The sequence below is a fragment of the Rhincodon typus genome, chromosome 24 (assembly GCF_021869965.1).
Source record: "Rhincodon typus isolate 14 chromosome 24, sRhiTyp1.1, whole genome shotgun sequence".
In the NCBI taxonomy this organism is placed as follows: domain Eukaryota; kingdom Metazoa; phylum Chordata; class Chondrichthyes; order Orectolobiformes; family Rhincodontidae; genus Rhincodon; species Rhincodon typus.
The window spans coordinates 11,790,558-11,808,041 of NC_063355.1; the positions used below are offsets into that span (position 1 = coordinate 11,790,558).

General features: G+C 43.5%; 1 protein-coding gene across 2 annotated transcripts in view; it reads left to right on the forward strand.

Annotated features, from left to right (window-relative positions):
- Nucleotides 1-17,484, forward strand: part of susd2 (sushi domain containing 2) — a 109,829-nt gene that overhangs the window by 82,973 nt on the left and 9,372 nt on the right. Inside the window, exon 14 of one of the 2 annotated variants that reach the window (XM_020513477.2) lies at nucleotides 8,634-8,730. In XM_020513477.2, the coding sequence (XP_020369066.2) occupies nucleotides 8,634-8,730 (97 nt within the window). Of the gene's footprint in view, nucleotides 1-578; nucleotides 707-8,633; nucleotides 8,731-17,484 lie in introns of those variants that run through there. The other variant, XM_048611180.1, reaches the window with a different exon arrangement.

A 17,484-nucleotide genomic window follows, 5' to 3' on the forward strand; every position in this document is an offset into this window, starting at 1 on the left:
CCTGCTTCTCTGATGCTGCCTGGCCTGCTGTGTTCATCCAGCTCCACACTGTGTTACCTCATGCATAAAACTGAACTGTTTGTTTGTTTAGTGGCTGTCTTTGCCATCCAAGTGCTTCCAGGTAGTGCCAACCCATGACTGCCTGCCAGGATTGAACTGGCCTGAACTATCGGCAACTGGTTTTGAACTGGTCTCAGACAGATTCTACTGGAGATAACCAATCTACTGGTAACTCTACTGGAATCATCAGAAATTCTGCCGGGGCTCCCAGTGGCTGAGTGAGCTCTAGTGCTTTGCAGCTTGAACCAATTGTTTACCAAAACCAGTACGCCAGTCAAAACCATCACATTCCAACCCCTCTGCAGCCATCTAGTCATGAGTCGGGCCTCTCCACCTCCACTTTCCCTCTTTCACTCCCTTGGTCTCTTCCCTCCCCAGTCTCCACTTTCCCTCCTCCTGCACTGGCCACAGTTGATTTTGTGCTGCCTCTTCTCATGATTTGGACGTGTTCTCTTAATGAAAACTGTTTGAGGGGTTATGTTTGTTGTCTCATTGATTTTTACTTTTCTTTTGTGCAGAAGCAAAATTGCAAGAATCTCACAGGTGACAATTTCAGTGGAGAGTTGCACGTTTTGAAAAGTATATCTGATCTTAATTGGGTTCTTGAGAATAAACTCGGTACATGTACAGACTAATACATCAAGATTTTTTCCATATCAGAAAGATGAAATACAATAAAAAAAACAATTTCACGTTGTCAATCACAGGCTTTGTTTCATCTTTATTCCATGAATATTCACTGGGATTGGATTTGTTCTTGTACTCACTGGGCATTTTGCCACTTTCTCTGGGGCTATACAGCCCAGCCAGCCAAATCTACTACCAGTTGGTGGTAAACTGTCCTGTTTCTGCAGATGGCCTTGCAAGGTGAGCTCCTGCAACTCTTGAGGGGCCGACATGATGCTGCACCATCTCACCATGAGGTGGCAGTAGCAGTCTAGGCTGGCTAACAGGCAAATGACCGGGCACCTGGCAGAGTGGCAAGACTGGGAGTCACAAATGCTGTCCTTCTGAGAGAGGGAGACATTGCTGCACTCCAGGACTGCATCCCCACCAAACGTTATCATCTGCCCTCAGGCCCCTTGGAGTATTGAGATTCACAGCCATAACCGTAACAGTCTGAGCCTGAATGGTAGTAACAGAACCCTTAGCAGCTCAATCTGACCTTTACCCCCTGTGTCTCAATCTGACCTTTACCCCCTGTGTCTCAGTCTGACCTTTACCCCCTGTGTCTCAGTCTGACCTTTACCCTCTGTGTCTCAGTCTGAGTTTTCACCATGGCATTAAGATTCCAGGAAGGATTCACTTAGACTGTGCCCACCAAACACTGACATGCCAGTGCCCTCATACTGTTGGCCAGTGGGGTCAGTTAGCTCAGTTGGCTGGATGTCTGGTTTGTGATATAATCAAGTCTGGATGCCAACAGTGAGGGTTCAATTCCTGTAGTGGTCGAGGTCAACCTTGCCCCTCACTTTTTGGCATGGTGACTTTCAGGTTAAAGCCGCCCCCAGTTGTGCGTCTCTCTCTCACATTAAAGAGGGGACCATCGGAAACTCTCACTTTCCATCTCAGGCTGAAAGAACAGCACTCACAGGCACAGGTTCAAGTTTAACAACGATTCAACAAAACCAGGGTGGAGGTTTCTTCTTATTGCTGCTGCATGCATTATCTGACCCTGTACTTCAGGTCAGGTGTCATCCTGTGAGGGAGAGCATTTCTTTTAATTTCTCACCCAAGAATCATGTAGTATCGTATACGGGAGCCCACATATACAATTAACAACATGATATCCTGCTCTCAGCAGAGCGAAAACATGTCTGCAATTATCCTGCTTGGTGTATGGAGCTGAGACTGACATAATTCCACAGAGACAAGTATCCCATCACCAAGCCATCCTTTGTTTACACATGAAAAGCCCCTGTCTCTAGTACGACCTCTTCAGAGTCAGCTCTCCGAGTGCCAGAACCTCTGACACTCCTGTTTTTATCTGTCAGCCAGGGGTACCTGATTGGACCAGGTCAACATCCCCAATCAGGGATCTCGTATTCTATGACCTCGGTACAAGCAGTAAATCCCTCCCCCTCTGGGTCTTAGGATATAGGTTGATATGGGTGACCATTTGCAAGGCTGACACTTTTTTAGAAGTTGATGCAAAGGTGCCAGGATGGAGGTTATGTATGAACTTTCCATAATAACTTACTCGCTCAAGAAATGACCTAAGCTCCTGGACACATGTGGAATCTGGGGCACCTTTGATTGCCAACACCTCATCTTCCAACCCATTCTTGTCAACTCTGCTGCCCAAGTAGGTCACTTGGGGTGCCTGGAACACACACATTTTCCCCCCTAAGGTGTGTGCCCACCTCGGAAAAATGCATTGGGACTTTATGCAAGTTCTTCAACAGCTCCTTATTTGTTTTCCCTGTTATAGGAACATCATCTACATAAATGACAACCTGAGGTAGACCTTGAAGCGACTAGATTTGGCTTTTGGGGCGAATGGGATAAAATATTACGGGGAGAAAGCAGGCTTAGGCTACTGAGTTGGACGATCAGCCATGATCGTGAAGAATGGCAGAGCAGGCTTGAAGGGCTGAATGGCCTCCTCCGGCTCCTATCTTCTATGTTTCTGTGCTTATGCTTGCAAAATGTTTTCCATTGTCCGCTGAAAAATTGAACATGCTGATGATACTCCAAATGGCAGTCTCATACATTGGTACAAGCCCTTATGCGCATTAGTTATAGCATGCTTCTGGGAATCCTCATCTAAATGCAATTGCAAGTGCGCATGGCTCATGCGCAGCTTCATGAGGGGCAAACCTTCCACCATCTTTACGTATAAATCCTTATTCGAGGGGTTGTGTATTTATCCAGCTCCCCACAAAAGGCAAACCAATCTGTCGGGCTTCAAAATCAGTACAACTGGTGCTGCCCACATTGATGATTCCTTCACTTTCCAGCCTTCTGACCTCTGCCTGTACTCTTGCCCATAAGGCAAATGGCAGTGAGAAGGCCTTGCAGAATTGCTTCCTGGTCAACATGCAAGGTTGGCTTGGCTTCTCTGATAGTCCCTAGACTTGATCATAGAATCCTCACAGTGTGGAAACAGGCCCTTTGGCCCAACAAGTCCACACTGAAGCTCAGAACATCCCACCCAGACCTATCCCCACCCCCCTCAACCAATCTACACATCCCTGAGCACTACAGGCAATTTAGCACAGCCAATCCACCTAACACGTATAGTCTTTGGATTGTGGGAGGAAATTGGAAGAAACCCATGCAGACAACATGCAAACTCCACACAGACAGTCTCCTGAGGGTGGAATCGAACCCGGGTCCCTGGTGCTGCGAGGCTGCAGTGCTAACCACTGGACCATCACCAAGTCATGTTTTATTTATACATGAAATGTCCTTGACTCTAGTACTGCATCTTCTGAGTCAGCTGTCAGGTTGCCAGAATCTCTAACAGTCCTGTTTGTGTCTGTCAGCCAGATCTCCTGATTAGACCAGGTTAACAGCTCCAATCAGTGAACTGATATACCATGACATACAGCTCACTGACCTCGTTCCACCACTGCAGATTCTATCCCTTACTATCTATACTGTTGATATATTTTGAGAGCAAACGTAACAGATCATTATTTAACTTACTCATTGATGAAGTGTAATTCTTCAATTTTGCAAATAAGTTCCCTACTTCACAAACCAGTAAAGTTTCTGTCATTTGTTCAGTATTTCAACTGCTTTCTTTCAACATAACTGTTTTCAAAGTCAAAATTTTGCATCAATCCCTTTTGAGAAAAATCACACTGTGTAAAACTTCCCTTTTAGGCACATGCATTGTGTTTTCAACTTGAAATCATATCTCTCACAAGCGGTTGCCCTGAACTGATCTCTAATTTCATGTTCTGTCAGTAGATCACACAAAATCATCATCTTGCTTTGGTGGTCTTCTCTCGCTCCAGGGTTTGCTGCTATCCAATTGGTATCTTCAGAGATTAATCCCTCTGGTCAACACATTAGGATTAGGAAGTGTGGTTGCTCTCTTTGGAGCTGATGCTTTTCCCTTTGGATAACCATTTGCTCTGCCTGCCACCAACATCGCTTGTTGGAAGTCAACTCCACATCAATCCCTTGGCCTGATTCACCAGCTGCTGCGTCTTTATCAGCATGATGGCTTTTTAACAGATGAGGAATTTCTATCATGTTGTCAGAATGTCATGGGAAATTGAGGGATAACAGGCTCGTAGTGTTGCAGCGTAGATCGCTGACCTTAGCTCATGAGGGTCACCTTGAGAGTGGTTTGTCCGAAGCAAATGGTACGAACCAATGTCAGTGGACACAGACGCAGCAGTTTGTCAAAACATGTCAGTAGGTCCAATCTACCGGAACCAATATATGTAACACACTGAACAACTGGATCTTGGGAGGATATAACAACTGACTTCTTAGGCCCACTTGTATCAGACCAGTCCACACTAGTGGAGAAATTTCTATTTGCATTGCCTCTCGACGTGCTCTTTTCTCGAAATTTATGACACACCTCTGGAGTAAGTGGGACATGATCCCAAGCCTCCTGACTTAGAGGTAGGGACACTACCATAGCACTACAAGGTCCTTTCTATTAGCCCCATGAATGATGGTATCATTTGAGATATTGGCTGTTCATGGAGCCCCTTGTACCACTGTATGCATTTTGTTTCCGTAAATCTCTGGCATCAGATTGATGCCAAACAGCTGTCTCTAGTATTGATAAACAATAAGGGGTTGGTTAGTTGGATGGCTGGTTTGTGATGCAGAGTGATGCTGACAGCATGGGTTCAATTCCTGTGACTGGCCGAGGTTACCATGAAGGTTACTCTCCTTCTCAACTTCTCCCCTTGCCTGAGGCGTGGTGACCCTCAGGTTAAACCACCACCAGTCATCTCTCTCCAATGAGAGAACAACAAAGTCCACAACGAGTTATAAAAGTTGACATTTTCTTTGAAATAGGATGAAGGACCAACTGGTGGTATCCCCTGTGTTTATGACTATTTTGGAAAATTCTTTGCTTGTTCAAAACTCTTGAAAGACTTAGCCTACAGTGGGAATTGGACAATGTTCTGTTTCATTCATCTGTCACATATTATCCCAGTGGCCTGCTGTCACCATTTGGTTAAGGCACTAACATAACAGAGCTCACCCATGGTGTTGGTCCTTCAATATGCTTCTTGATTTTTTGATCGATCAATATTTTGACCTTCGGCTCAGCTTTCCCTCTTAGACCAATAGATATTCCTGAATAGGCTGAACTATGGGCATCACCTTCTCGTCAATGGTTAATTTCACTAGGCGCTTGTGCAACTTCCTAACTCCTTGAAACACTGGTCCAATTCCGATGTAGGATCCATGTCAGATTTTACAGAGTTGACTTTCAATTGGATATGTAGCATCCCAAAGACGTTGGGATTTTCTCTGCTCAGAGGGTCACCATCCTCCTCAATCACTACATTTTCTGACTCTACATTCCAATCCTCAGCTCTCACATCCACTGTGAAGCACCCAAAGGTTTGATGTGCATTTTAGATGTGTTAGGCATGAGTTTTTTGACAAGGTATTAAGATCTGCAATTGATTCACTTATTTTTCAGTTCCTCCCACAGTGGTCCCCCAATGACATTACTGTCACTGCCTGAAGTTGTCCTCATTTCCTGCATCCTTTTCAAGTTCTCTCACATTTACAGCACTTTCACCTCTTTACTTAGCATGCTCTGCCTGGCTTGCCTCTCTGTTTAGCTTTGCTTCCACACTTCTTGACAAAATGATCTTTGGCCTCATATTTTTGCACATTCTTTTTCTATGGCATGATAGCGGGCACCCCTTCCACAGTCCCAGATTGCCAATCCAAAAGAGACCCTCTCAGACCTTTGCATTGACATGGACCTGGGTTTTACTGCACTGTTGTGCTAATTGGGATATCATGGTGGCCAAGCGGTTAGCACTGCTGCCCTACAGTACCAGATTCCAGCCTCGGGTGACTGTGTGGAGTTTGCACATTCTCCTCATGTCTGTGTGGGTTCCCTCTCTGGTTTCCTCCCACAGTCCAAAGAGGTGTAGGCTTTTTTGATTGGCCATGCTAAATTGCCCATGGTGTCCAGGGATGTGTAGGTTAGGTGGATTAGCACAGGGTGAGTATGGGTGGGATGATCTTTGGAGAGCTGGTGTGGATTTAATGGGCTGAATGGCCTGTTTCCACACTATAGGGATTCTACCTCAGCTTTAGTTGTTCTGATGTCAGAGATACAGTTGACAATGCTGTGAAATTGTTCACCCTCTGCTACTGCAGCTGTTATTTTCAAACCGCAATCCAATATTCCTCTTTCAGGCAACATAAACCTCAACCTGAGATAGTAGGAACTGCAGATGCTGGAGAATCCGAGACAACAAGGTGCAGGGCTGGATGAACACAGCAGGCCAAGCAGCATCATAGGAGCAGAAAGGCTGATGTTTCGGGCCTAGACCTTTGCAGTTCCTGCTATCTCTGATTCCATGTTGAATAAGATTTGATTATGATGCTTTCTGCCCCATTGTCGTCCTGTCCAAAGACAAACCACGACCATCAATAAATGTTGAACTCCTCCAGCCATACTTTCCATTTCACACTGACAACATAGATATTACTCAATTCACCAGACAGCTCCTTCCAAACCCATAACCACTACCATCTTGAAGGACAAGAACAGCTGATACACAGGGACACCACCACTTGTAATCTCCATTCCAAAGTCACTCACCATCCTGACTTGGAAATATATTGCTGTTCCCTCACTATCACTGGGTCAAAATCCTGGAACTCCCTCCGTTAGGGCATTGTGGGTCTACTGACTGGAGCGGTTCAAGAAGGCAGCTCACCACCACCTTCTCAAAGGCAGTGGGCACAGGCAATAAATGCTGTCCCAACAAGTCGTGTCCACCTCCCATTAATAAATTTACAAAAAACAAGTTGGAATGCCCCCTATTCTCCTCGACAGCGACACCGGCTGTCTGACGGGTTTGCTAATGCACCCAGAATCTCTGTGTATTTGTCCATCAACATTCCCCTGTAAAATGCCCCACCAAAAGGCTTAATTTGAGTGCAATGCAGCAGAACTGGTCAACAATCACTGAGGAGCTGGTTGACAATCACTGAGGAGCTGGATACGAATCTCTGAGGAGCTAGGACATGACCTGATTTCCCACTGCTCATGCTGTAGCCCATTCATGCCCAGTGTCCCAACACATGCTGCTCTTGATATTAGCGTCTTAGGCACACTTGGTGCCAGTATTTGAGCTTCTGTTTGTGATTATCAAACCAAGTGCTGTGACCCCTTCCTCGGATAACTGTTGCTGTTCTAGCCCTTCCTCATGACGCTTAAAGTGGTAGCGGGTGTCAGTTCTTGAGAGTCTGGCCACATAAATGTGGAAATGGATGGTTGGGCTGAGGGAATTGGGGCGGGTGGAGATTTGGACGTTCATGGACCCACCAAGTAGCTTGCAAAACAGAAGAATTAGGATGACGTGGGAGTTAGGAAGGCCATATAAGGGAGAAATATAGTTGAATGTTCTCAGTAATACTGACTGTAATAGACTCTGTCCCAGCCATCCTCATAATTTGGACCACCCTCTGCTCTAGACGCCTGAGGTAATTGCAGACAACCCCTTGCCCTTTTATATCCCACCTTTCCTTTTAAGAGAGAAAGATGGACGTCAGTGAGTGTAATCTATTTGGGTGATGTGCCTGCCGATGGATGAACCACTGGAGGTACCTGTAAGCAGCAAGCAGTGGCTGTGAGGCTGTGTAACTTTGGAGATTGTGTAAGGGTGAGGTGGAGCATCTGAATCTTAATTGTGAGTCCCTTTCACTGGCAGTCACTGTTAGGTCTGTGAAACATTGTGCGAGAGATTGGTCGGCAGCATATGTACCATGAAAATGCATTCACTGACTTTGGCCATCTGGCTGAGGTTATTGAATGTGTGACGCTGCTAGCAGTTCCTCAGGGTCACATTCCTAGATTTGCTGTAGCTGGATACCTGCTCAGACACTCTGGTGTGAGGGCGAGGGTGAAGGTCTCCTGAGAGAAACTTTGCACCTCTCCTTCCTTTCACATCCCGCGCAGCATCAGAAAACCTGGCAGCTTTCCCTGTTGCCCCTTAACAGTGTCTCGTTTCGCAGCCAGTTCCTGAGTAGATAGTCATCTGCAGCTTTTGTGTACAACTCCCTTATAAGAATGGAAGGTGATTCATATGTTGAACATCAGGCTGGCTGGCAGCATTTCCAGCCCTGGAATGCTTCATTGAAATGGGGAAGCAGCACAAAGGCTTAGGAATAGGCTAATTGTGAATTGAAACTCCAGCTATAAAAAAATGAGAGCATCTCCTCCCAAGTATTTTGACACAAATGAATCATCTTGTAACTACAATCAATTGCAGTCGAGGAGGAGTGAATGAATGGAGTTATTTTGCGTTTGTTTTGCAATATTTGGTGCATGAAATATAATTAGTGAAAAGAAGCTTTGAAGCGTATGACTGGGGTAATTCTTAGTCTTTGTTTTACAGAGAACATTCTGGGCATCGTGCTAGGAACTTTGCTCGCTGTGTTTTCCCTGGTTGTAATTGGAGTGATCTTATGTGTGAACGAAAAGCGTATGAAAATGTGAGTTATGTATTTTATGAAGCTCTTCGCTGTCATTTTCCATCTCTTGTTCTTTTTTTTCTCTCTTTTCTTTCCTCATTCTCTCCCTCTTCTGTCAAAGGAGTGACTCACACTGGGATACGCCCCTGTGGGCACCGCCCGCTTTCCAACCCCTCCTTCTCTTGGCACTTCTTTCTGCATCAAACTGAAACGTGCCAGTCATCGAGTCTCATAAACCCGATCTCATCCTCACTCAGCAACATAGTCAATTCATAGAGTGCCTTACAGTTATAAGGATAATTGGCTGAGGCCCAGACTGCTGTAAATGGTTTTACTTTCTTAAACACAGCTATGGAGAAAAGGAAGCTTTGGTGATTGACAGCTTTATGATGCTATAATATGTTATTTTCTCTGTGATCTCTTTTGTTTTTAGCTCAATGTTTATTTGCACAAGATAAAGAGGTGTTAGCTGCTTATGGCTTCTGTTATTGAAATTTTAACATTCTGGTTGATTGACATTTTTTGGGGTTGTAGCATTGGCGTTTTTTAAAAATCAAATGATGAATCAGTATGTTTTTTAAAGCAGTTGTGCACATGCTATTGTTACAATTTTCATTGGTTCTATACAGAGTACCCACTGGGTGAAAGGGCATGGAAGTGCCATTGGTTGCCATGTAAGGCATGGGTTGACATGGAAGTGGCACAGGCAATGAATGGATAATGTGAGAGGTGAGCCCCTAAAATATAAGCTAACATGAGGGAAGAAAGCCCAGAGAACTGAAGAAGCCCTTTTGAACAGCACAGCACATTTGCATGATCCTATGGTCACTTCCATGGGTGACAGATCCAACACTATTCTGCACACACCTCCCTCAGAATGGAAATTGTGTCTGAAGGGTCACTTTCCGCATGGTTGGAATTTCCCGGCCGAGCTATCTGCCTCAATAGTGAAAATCTAGCCCTTGCTGTTTTCTCTGGTGCAATGGTCCAGAACAAAGGGGAATAGTCTTAAAATTAGAGCAAAGGTGTTTGGGAATCCTGTCAGAGAGTACTTCTTTACATGGGTAGAATGTCCTTGCCTGAAATGTCACACACTAGCTTCATCGATACATTTTTGTTAGGGAGGAATCTTCTTACACATTCCAAAGATAAATGGAGATAATATAGATAAGCCATGAACAGCAGTGTAGACTTGAAGGGCTGAACGACCTTCTATGTCTGTGGACACAAGCGACTTGGAAGATGATTTAGTGTGAAATGTCCGACTGTTTCGGTTCTCCTTCGCTCATTTGGAGGAAACCTTAACATTCCTAGTTTTAAAAAGAAATTCTTCCGTAGGATAAAGAATCACTAGCAAGGCCAGCATTTATTGCCCAGCCCCAATTTCCTGAACTGTGTAGCTTGTTAAGCCATTTCAGAGGATATTTTGAAGCCCACTAAATTGTGGTTGAGATTAGCTGCTGTGAATGATAGAGCCTGAGGCCTTCATGTGCTGTGAAGCTCAACAATTTACTGAGCCAGCATAGTTACCAATAAACCCACTAAGGGAGCTATTTAATGCTTATTTAATGGTAGAATTGAAAAAGCAGAAGCGTTTTTAATGTTGTGATTGTCAACAGAGACTGCCTTAAGTCAATGATCTGTTGGCAAGCATCTTGCATTAGTTATAGATCCGGAGCATGCTTCAATTAATATTTTGTATTTTAATGTGTTCAAACACAAAACAAACCCCCCATCACAATTTGTTCTCATAATTTTTCTGGGAAAGTGGCATCAGAAGACTTCATGCTGTAATTAATTAACCTCTTGTTATAGGGATCTGCGTTGATACCTTCCAGAGAAGGAGCGATAAAAAGATGCAAAAAGCTCTTATTGATAATTATTTGAACAGCTCTTCTGAATGTTGGACAGGGGGAACAGCATGAAAAAGACAATCTAGTCTGTTGTCAATATTGGCCACACACTTTTCCAATAAGGTCAATGGAGAGTGAGACACTTACTTGATTTTACAAAAAATAAACCCATCACCTTTGGGCACTGAGGCCTCCATCCCTCCCCTTCATAGATTCATACAGGGCGGAAGAGGATCTTCAGCCCTCGAGGTTGCACTGACATAACCACCACTAAAAGTGCGCTAATCCCAATTTCCTGCATTTGTCCCATATCCTTGGCTAAGATTGACACTGAACATGAGACTACCGCGTGTGAATGGCTGGGCAGGTTGACTATGACTGTACCCAATAGGCTATTCCTCCACACCACCAGTGGGAAACAAGGGGCAGATCTGTTTCTTTTTGTGCTTGGGCACTGTGAGTAGAGCACAGAAAGAAAAAACTGAATGTGAAGGACCTCGTGACGAATGAATTTTCACTTGTCTTTCTTTTAAAATTGCTGGTACTGGGGAAAGCAAATGAAATGTTAGCCAGTATTTCAAAGGGAATGGAGTATAAAAGTAGGGATCTCTTGCTAAAACTGTGCAAGGCACGACTCAGAACACAATTCAGCATTCTAGCTGTAATTTTAAGGTTACACTGCCTTGTTCTGGGCTCCTTCACATAGGGAATAACTTGCCTTTATCAATGATATTAAATGATCTTCTCAAAGTGAAGGAACACTGGGCGTTGGGCCAGAGGAAGGTTTGCTTGGAGTGCAAGGCATATCTTGTTTTAAATAGAAGTGGTGTAGAATTTCTCTCCATGGTATATGTTTAGAACTTCCTTCCACAAATGGCAGTGGATGCTGGATCAGTTATTAATTTTAAATCTGAAGTAGATCATTTTTTTGTTAAGCAAAAGTTTTAAGAGATATGAGCCAAAGGCAGGTCTATGGAGCTAAGTCACAGATCGGCCATGATCTCATTGAATGATGGAACAGGTTTGAGGGGCTGAATGGCCTACTCCTGTTCCTATGTTTTGCACTCAGAAGACGATTGTGCCTTATTCTGGATTGTAGTCAGTGGATGGATACATTACATACTAAGCTGTCAATTTGATATCAGCCAAAGTTAAAATAACAGCCCCCATCTCTGTTCAATGTCAATAGAAACAGCACCAAAATAAAACAAAACAACACTAGGGGATGAATTTTAGTGGAAAGCCTTCTGGAAAGGCAGGGTGCAAATTTCCACTGGCGATTTTTCCCCATCTAACTTCGCCAGAGAAGCAGCAGAAACCTGGAATAACAAAGACTCACCCCTCAATGTTGAATGATTCCAGGGAGAAATTATCTCTGTGAAGAATTAAATTTACAGTTTTGATGGTCAGAGCTTAAGAAGTTTGCTACATAAGACTGGCAGCAACTTTGGCATCTGCACATGCTCAATTAAGTGTGGAAATCCAGAAGGTGCTGTTTGTGACACATAGCTCCTCCACAGTGTACGTTGGTTCAGTCTTCACAAATCCAACCATCACAGAGGCCTGGATTTTTCCTCTCAACTTCCTAGCCACAAAAACCTGATTTTTGAAAATGGCTGCGAATCAAATGGATGAGGAGCGTGGCTGGGTGGGGCAAGATGGATGACATTGGAAGAACTGTTCTGAGAATGGAGGTCGGTTGTCTGGTGGTCTGCTTCAGGGATCCAGCATTCTGATCAACATTTAAAAATAAATAATAAGGGGTGAAAGAACTTTCAGTTCTCATGGCACCCATTCCCTTGCATCCATTGTCCCTTGACAAGTCGTGACCCCTTCATATCCCAAAATGCTTTGTAGCCCCGAAGCCAACTTAATGCCAGCTAGAGAACCTTTCTCTCTTAGCAAAAATTCAAACCAGATGATTTGACGTGAACATCAACCTTTTGCACACTTGACTGGCTATTGAATGAAGACATTAAGCATTACTTAGTCAGGAGGAGCTGATTTATAACAGCCATACTAAATCATAATAACAGATGAATAACCTGTCTGGCCCTAAAAAACTAATCTTCTAAATGCAAAGTATCACTCAACATCAGAAGAACATTGGATAATTTAAAAGTCGTAAATATTTTTTACTTTATTCTCTAAAGGTTGTTATTCATGTTCCAGTTTCTCCTTTAGTCCCACTTGTTAGTCCCAATCTTCATTTCATTTTCTGTTTAATAATAAAAATGCTAAAGCCCAAAACTTTAGGTTCCTGCTTGGTTATCTATATGAATTCTGCAATCTAATTGATCTGCTTCCTACCCTGTTGGTGGAGATTGGTGACTCGATTAGCTTCAGGCAGAACTCAGTGGTCCTGGGTTGGCATCAAGGAAGTTTAAAGATGTAAACGGACAATTTCTCTGTTCTTAGAGTCATAGAGAAGTACAGCATGGAAACAAACCCTTTGGTCCAAATCCGACCAGATATCTGAAGATGGCAGCCACAAATTTGAGATCTTTCTAACAAATCACTGTCCAATGCACAAAACAAAAAGCAGAGGAGGCAGTGTGAAACATGCAGGTTTTCTGGAGGGAGAGTGACCCACTTGGGGGTCTTGCTTCTTCATCTTTTCGTGTGCTTCTCTTGGTCAGCAGAGAGAACTGGTGCTTCAGCATGCAAAGCACTGTCAGGCTTATTCATGATCCTTTCTCTCCAAATGCCCAGTTACCCCAAATTTAATCATGGTTCAGTTGATTCTAAGAGCGTAGCTTACGTGATCAGACTATACCTGCGGCTATTCCTTTCATAGCCAGAGTGCCATTGTCCAAGTGTTTAGTATCATGGTTTGTATCCATGCAGTTGAATTTGCAGTTGAATAATGGCCTGCCTGTTGTGTAATGGAGAAGGTCCTTCCTTATGGCAGATGTTCCTGGTGAGGCCTTGCAGACAGTTTGCTTCCATTTCATTGGCTTTGGAATATAGAAGGTAGAGTGATGCAAACATTGGGCCACCTTTGAAAGCGACTTCAAATCCTTGGAAAATGCTTTGAGTCCTTTCTTCAAATCAGTTAATGGCTTTCAGCCAGTAAAGTAATTTTCTCATGGAGCACGGCATCCTGATAATGAGTATCAGAGATGTCTACTTCTGAATTATGGAATTATAGTTTCCATGGGAGACCGTTTGTCCCAACTTGTCCATACCAGCGCTTTTCCCATTAGTCCCATTTGTCTGGCTGCAATAGCCCTGTATTCTTCTATCTTCAAATATTTATCCAACTCTTTTCTGAAAGTGGTTATTGAACCTGCATCCAGCACCCTTTCAGACAGAACATTCTAAATTGCAACAACTTACTGCTCCTGAGCACTCTGCTATCAATTATCCTGTCAGTCTGTCCTTAACACCTCCGCTCTCATATGTTTGACCATCTTATAAATCCCCTTTTACTCATCTCTGCTCTAAGAAGGATGACCCCAGCTTCTCCATTCACATTGCATGATCCTACTGCCGTTTGGTTTTTGTCACTTCAAACAGGTGGTCCTCTCTTTGGTGTGATATCCCTCCCTTTTCCTTTCTGTACAAGTTTGAAATGAGAACATGTGCTAATTGAATTGTTGCAGTCTCTTCCTTACAGTATTTGCTCCCCCCCACCTTACAATAACATTGGGAGGGGGAGTGTAGAGCTGAACTCCTAAGTTTATCTTTAGAAATCTGTACCCCCTTTCCTAATTGCATGCTGTTAAAACACTAAAGCGTGCTTTTGTTACCTCGAGACTGAATTATCTGAATGCTCTGAAGAAGATTCAAAGAGTCACAGAGTCATAGAGTCATAGAGATGGAAACAGACCCTTCAGCCCAACTCGTCCATGCCGACCAGATATCCTAAATTAATCTAGTCCCATTTTCCACCATTTGGCTCATATCCCTCTAAACACTTCCTGTCCATATATCCATCCAGATGCCTTTTAAATGTTGTAATTGTACCAGCCTCCACCACTCCCTCTGGCAGCTCTATCCATACACGCACCACCCTTTGTATGAAAAAGTTGCCCCTTAGATCCTTTTAAATCTTTTCCCTCTTCTCTTCAACCTATGCCCTCTAGTTTTGGACTTCCCCACCCTGGGGAAAAGATTTTGGCCATTCACCCTATTTATTCCCCTCATGATTTTATAAATGTCTGTAAGGTCATCCCTCAGCTTCCGATGCTCCAGGGAAAATAGCCCCAGTCTATTCAGCTTCTCCCAATAGTTCAAACCCTTCAACCCTGGCTACATCCTTGTAAATCTTTTCTGAACCCTTTCAGGTTTCATAACATCCTTCCTGTAGCAGGGAGACCAGAACTGCACATAGTATTCCAATAGTGGCCTAACCAATGTCCTGCACAGCTGCAACATGACCACCCAACTCCTATATTCAATGCACTGACCAATGAAGGCAAGCATACCAAATGCCTTCTTCACTATCCTATCTACCTGCGGCTCTGCTTTCAAAGAACTATGAACCTGCACTCAAAGTCTCTTTGTTTGGCAACACTCCCCAGGACCTTACCATTAAGTGTATAAGTCCTGCCCTGATTTGTCTTTCCAAAATGCAGTATCTCACATTTATCTAAATTAAACTCCATCTGCCACTCCTCAGCCCATTGGCCCATCTGATTAAGATCCCTTCTTCACTGTCCACTACACCTCCAATTTTGGTGTCATCTGCAAACTTATTAACCACACCTCCTATGTTCACATCCAAATCATTTATATAAATGACAAAAAGCAGTGGACCCAGCACCTATCCTTGTGGCACACTGCTGGGCACAGGCCTCAAGTCTGAAGAGCAACCCTCCACCACTATGCTCTGTCTCTTTCCTTTGAGCCAGTTCTGTATCCAAATAATTAGTTCTCCCTGTACTCCATGTGATATAACATTGCTAACCAGTCTACCTTGCAGAATATTGTTGAACGTCTCACTGAAGTCCATATAGATCACATCCACCACTCTGCCTTCATCAATCCTCTTTGTTACTTCTTCAAAAAGCTCAATCAAGTTAGTGAAACGTAACCTCCCACGCACAAAGCCATGTTGATTATCCCTAACCAGTCCTCGCCATTCCAAATACATGTAAATCCTGTCCCTCAGAATTCCCTCCAACAATGTGCCCACCACCGATCCCAGACTCAATGAATTATAGTTCTCTGGCTTGTCCTTACCATCTTTCTTAAATAATGGCACTACATTTGCCAACTTCCAGTCTTCTGGCACCTTGCCTGTGGCTATCAATGATTCAAATGCCTCAGCCAGGGGCCCAGCAATCACTTCCCCTGCTTCCCACAGAGTTTGAGGGTACACCTGAGCAGGTCCCAGGGATTTATCCACCTTAATGCATTTTAAGATGTCCAGCACCTCCTCCTCTGTGATATGGACATCTTTTAAGATGTCTCTATTTATTTCCCCAAGTTCTCTAGCTTCCACATCCTTCTCCTCAGTAAACACTGATGCAAAATATTCCTTTATCATCTCCCCCATCTCTTGCAGTTCCACACAGCCTTGCTGATCTTTAAGGGCCCCTATTCTCTCCCTAGTTACTCTTTAGTCCTTGATATATTTGTAGAATCCCTCTTGGATTCCTCTTAACCCTGTTTGCCAAAGCTATCTCATGTCCCCTTTTTGCGCTCCTGTTAGGTATACTCCTACTGCCTTTATCCTTTTCTATCGATTCACCTGATCCCTGCTGTCTATACCTGACATATGTCTCCTCCTTTTACTTGACCAAAACCTCAATTTCTCTTGTCATCTAGTATTCCCTATACCTACCAGCCTGGACCGAAAATGTTAACTGATTTCTTTCCATGGATGCTCCCAGACGTGCTGAGATTTTCTAGCAATTTCTGTTTTTATCTCAATGCTCTCCTGACTGGACATGCATCTTCTGTAAACTTGAACTCGTACAAAGATTTGCAGCTTGTGGTTTAGGGTGTACCAAGTCCGTTTCGACCATCACCCCTTTGTCACTGACCTGCACTTACATTTTTTTGAGTTGTTCTTGGTGATTTGGTGCAGAAATGTTTTGTGGCTTGTTTGTTAACCTACATTTTAATGAGGTTTTGCTGTGGTTAGTCGCTCAGTGAGAGACGTAAGGGAGTGAAGAACTGTACTGTTGCGTAATGACACAGAGACTCAGAAGGGAGTTAGTCACTTTGTGCATCTGAGTGTACCAGAGAGTGGAGATAGAACTGTTGAGCTCTTTAATAAGAGGTTTGACAGGAATGCTGTAAACACACCATTGGGAATTTGTGCTTGCTCTGAAGTTAATACAGTAGTGAGTTTAGTTTGCAGTTTGTTTTAAGAATCAAAAGGAGAGATACCCCTTGAAGAAGAAAAAACATCTAATGCAGAAATTTGTCAGAAGGAAATTGATTACATCTGTGCCAAGTTGATCAAGAAGCTTTGGTGTGAAGATAGTGGTAAATCTTCACGTGGGTTTTGATTTGGAAGAATTATGACGGGATAAAAGGAATAGTGACAGCTTGAATCTTTTTCTGTTTTTTGCAATGAAAACATTCCAGACTTTTTGCATATGGTGATACAGTGCATGTTTTCCTCATCGAATAAGCACTTTATGCTTTGTGGTAAAAGCAGATTCTTGTCAATGTGTTCAGTAAATGATCTCCACAGTCAACCAAAGAACAACATCAGGGTCTATCAAGTCAGATTTCAATCTTGGATCTGATTTATTCACTATGAACATCAGTTAGAATCATAACACTGTTTTATTGTAAAGTGCTTCTGAAAACCTACCTCTCTTTGATGACACTAGGTTATAGTCCAACAGGTTTATTTAAAATCACAAGCTTTCGGAGCACTGCTCCTTCGCCACCTGATGAAGGAGCAGCACTCCGAAAGCTTGTGATTTTAATAAACCCGTTAAACTATAACCTGGTGTCG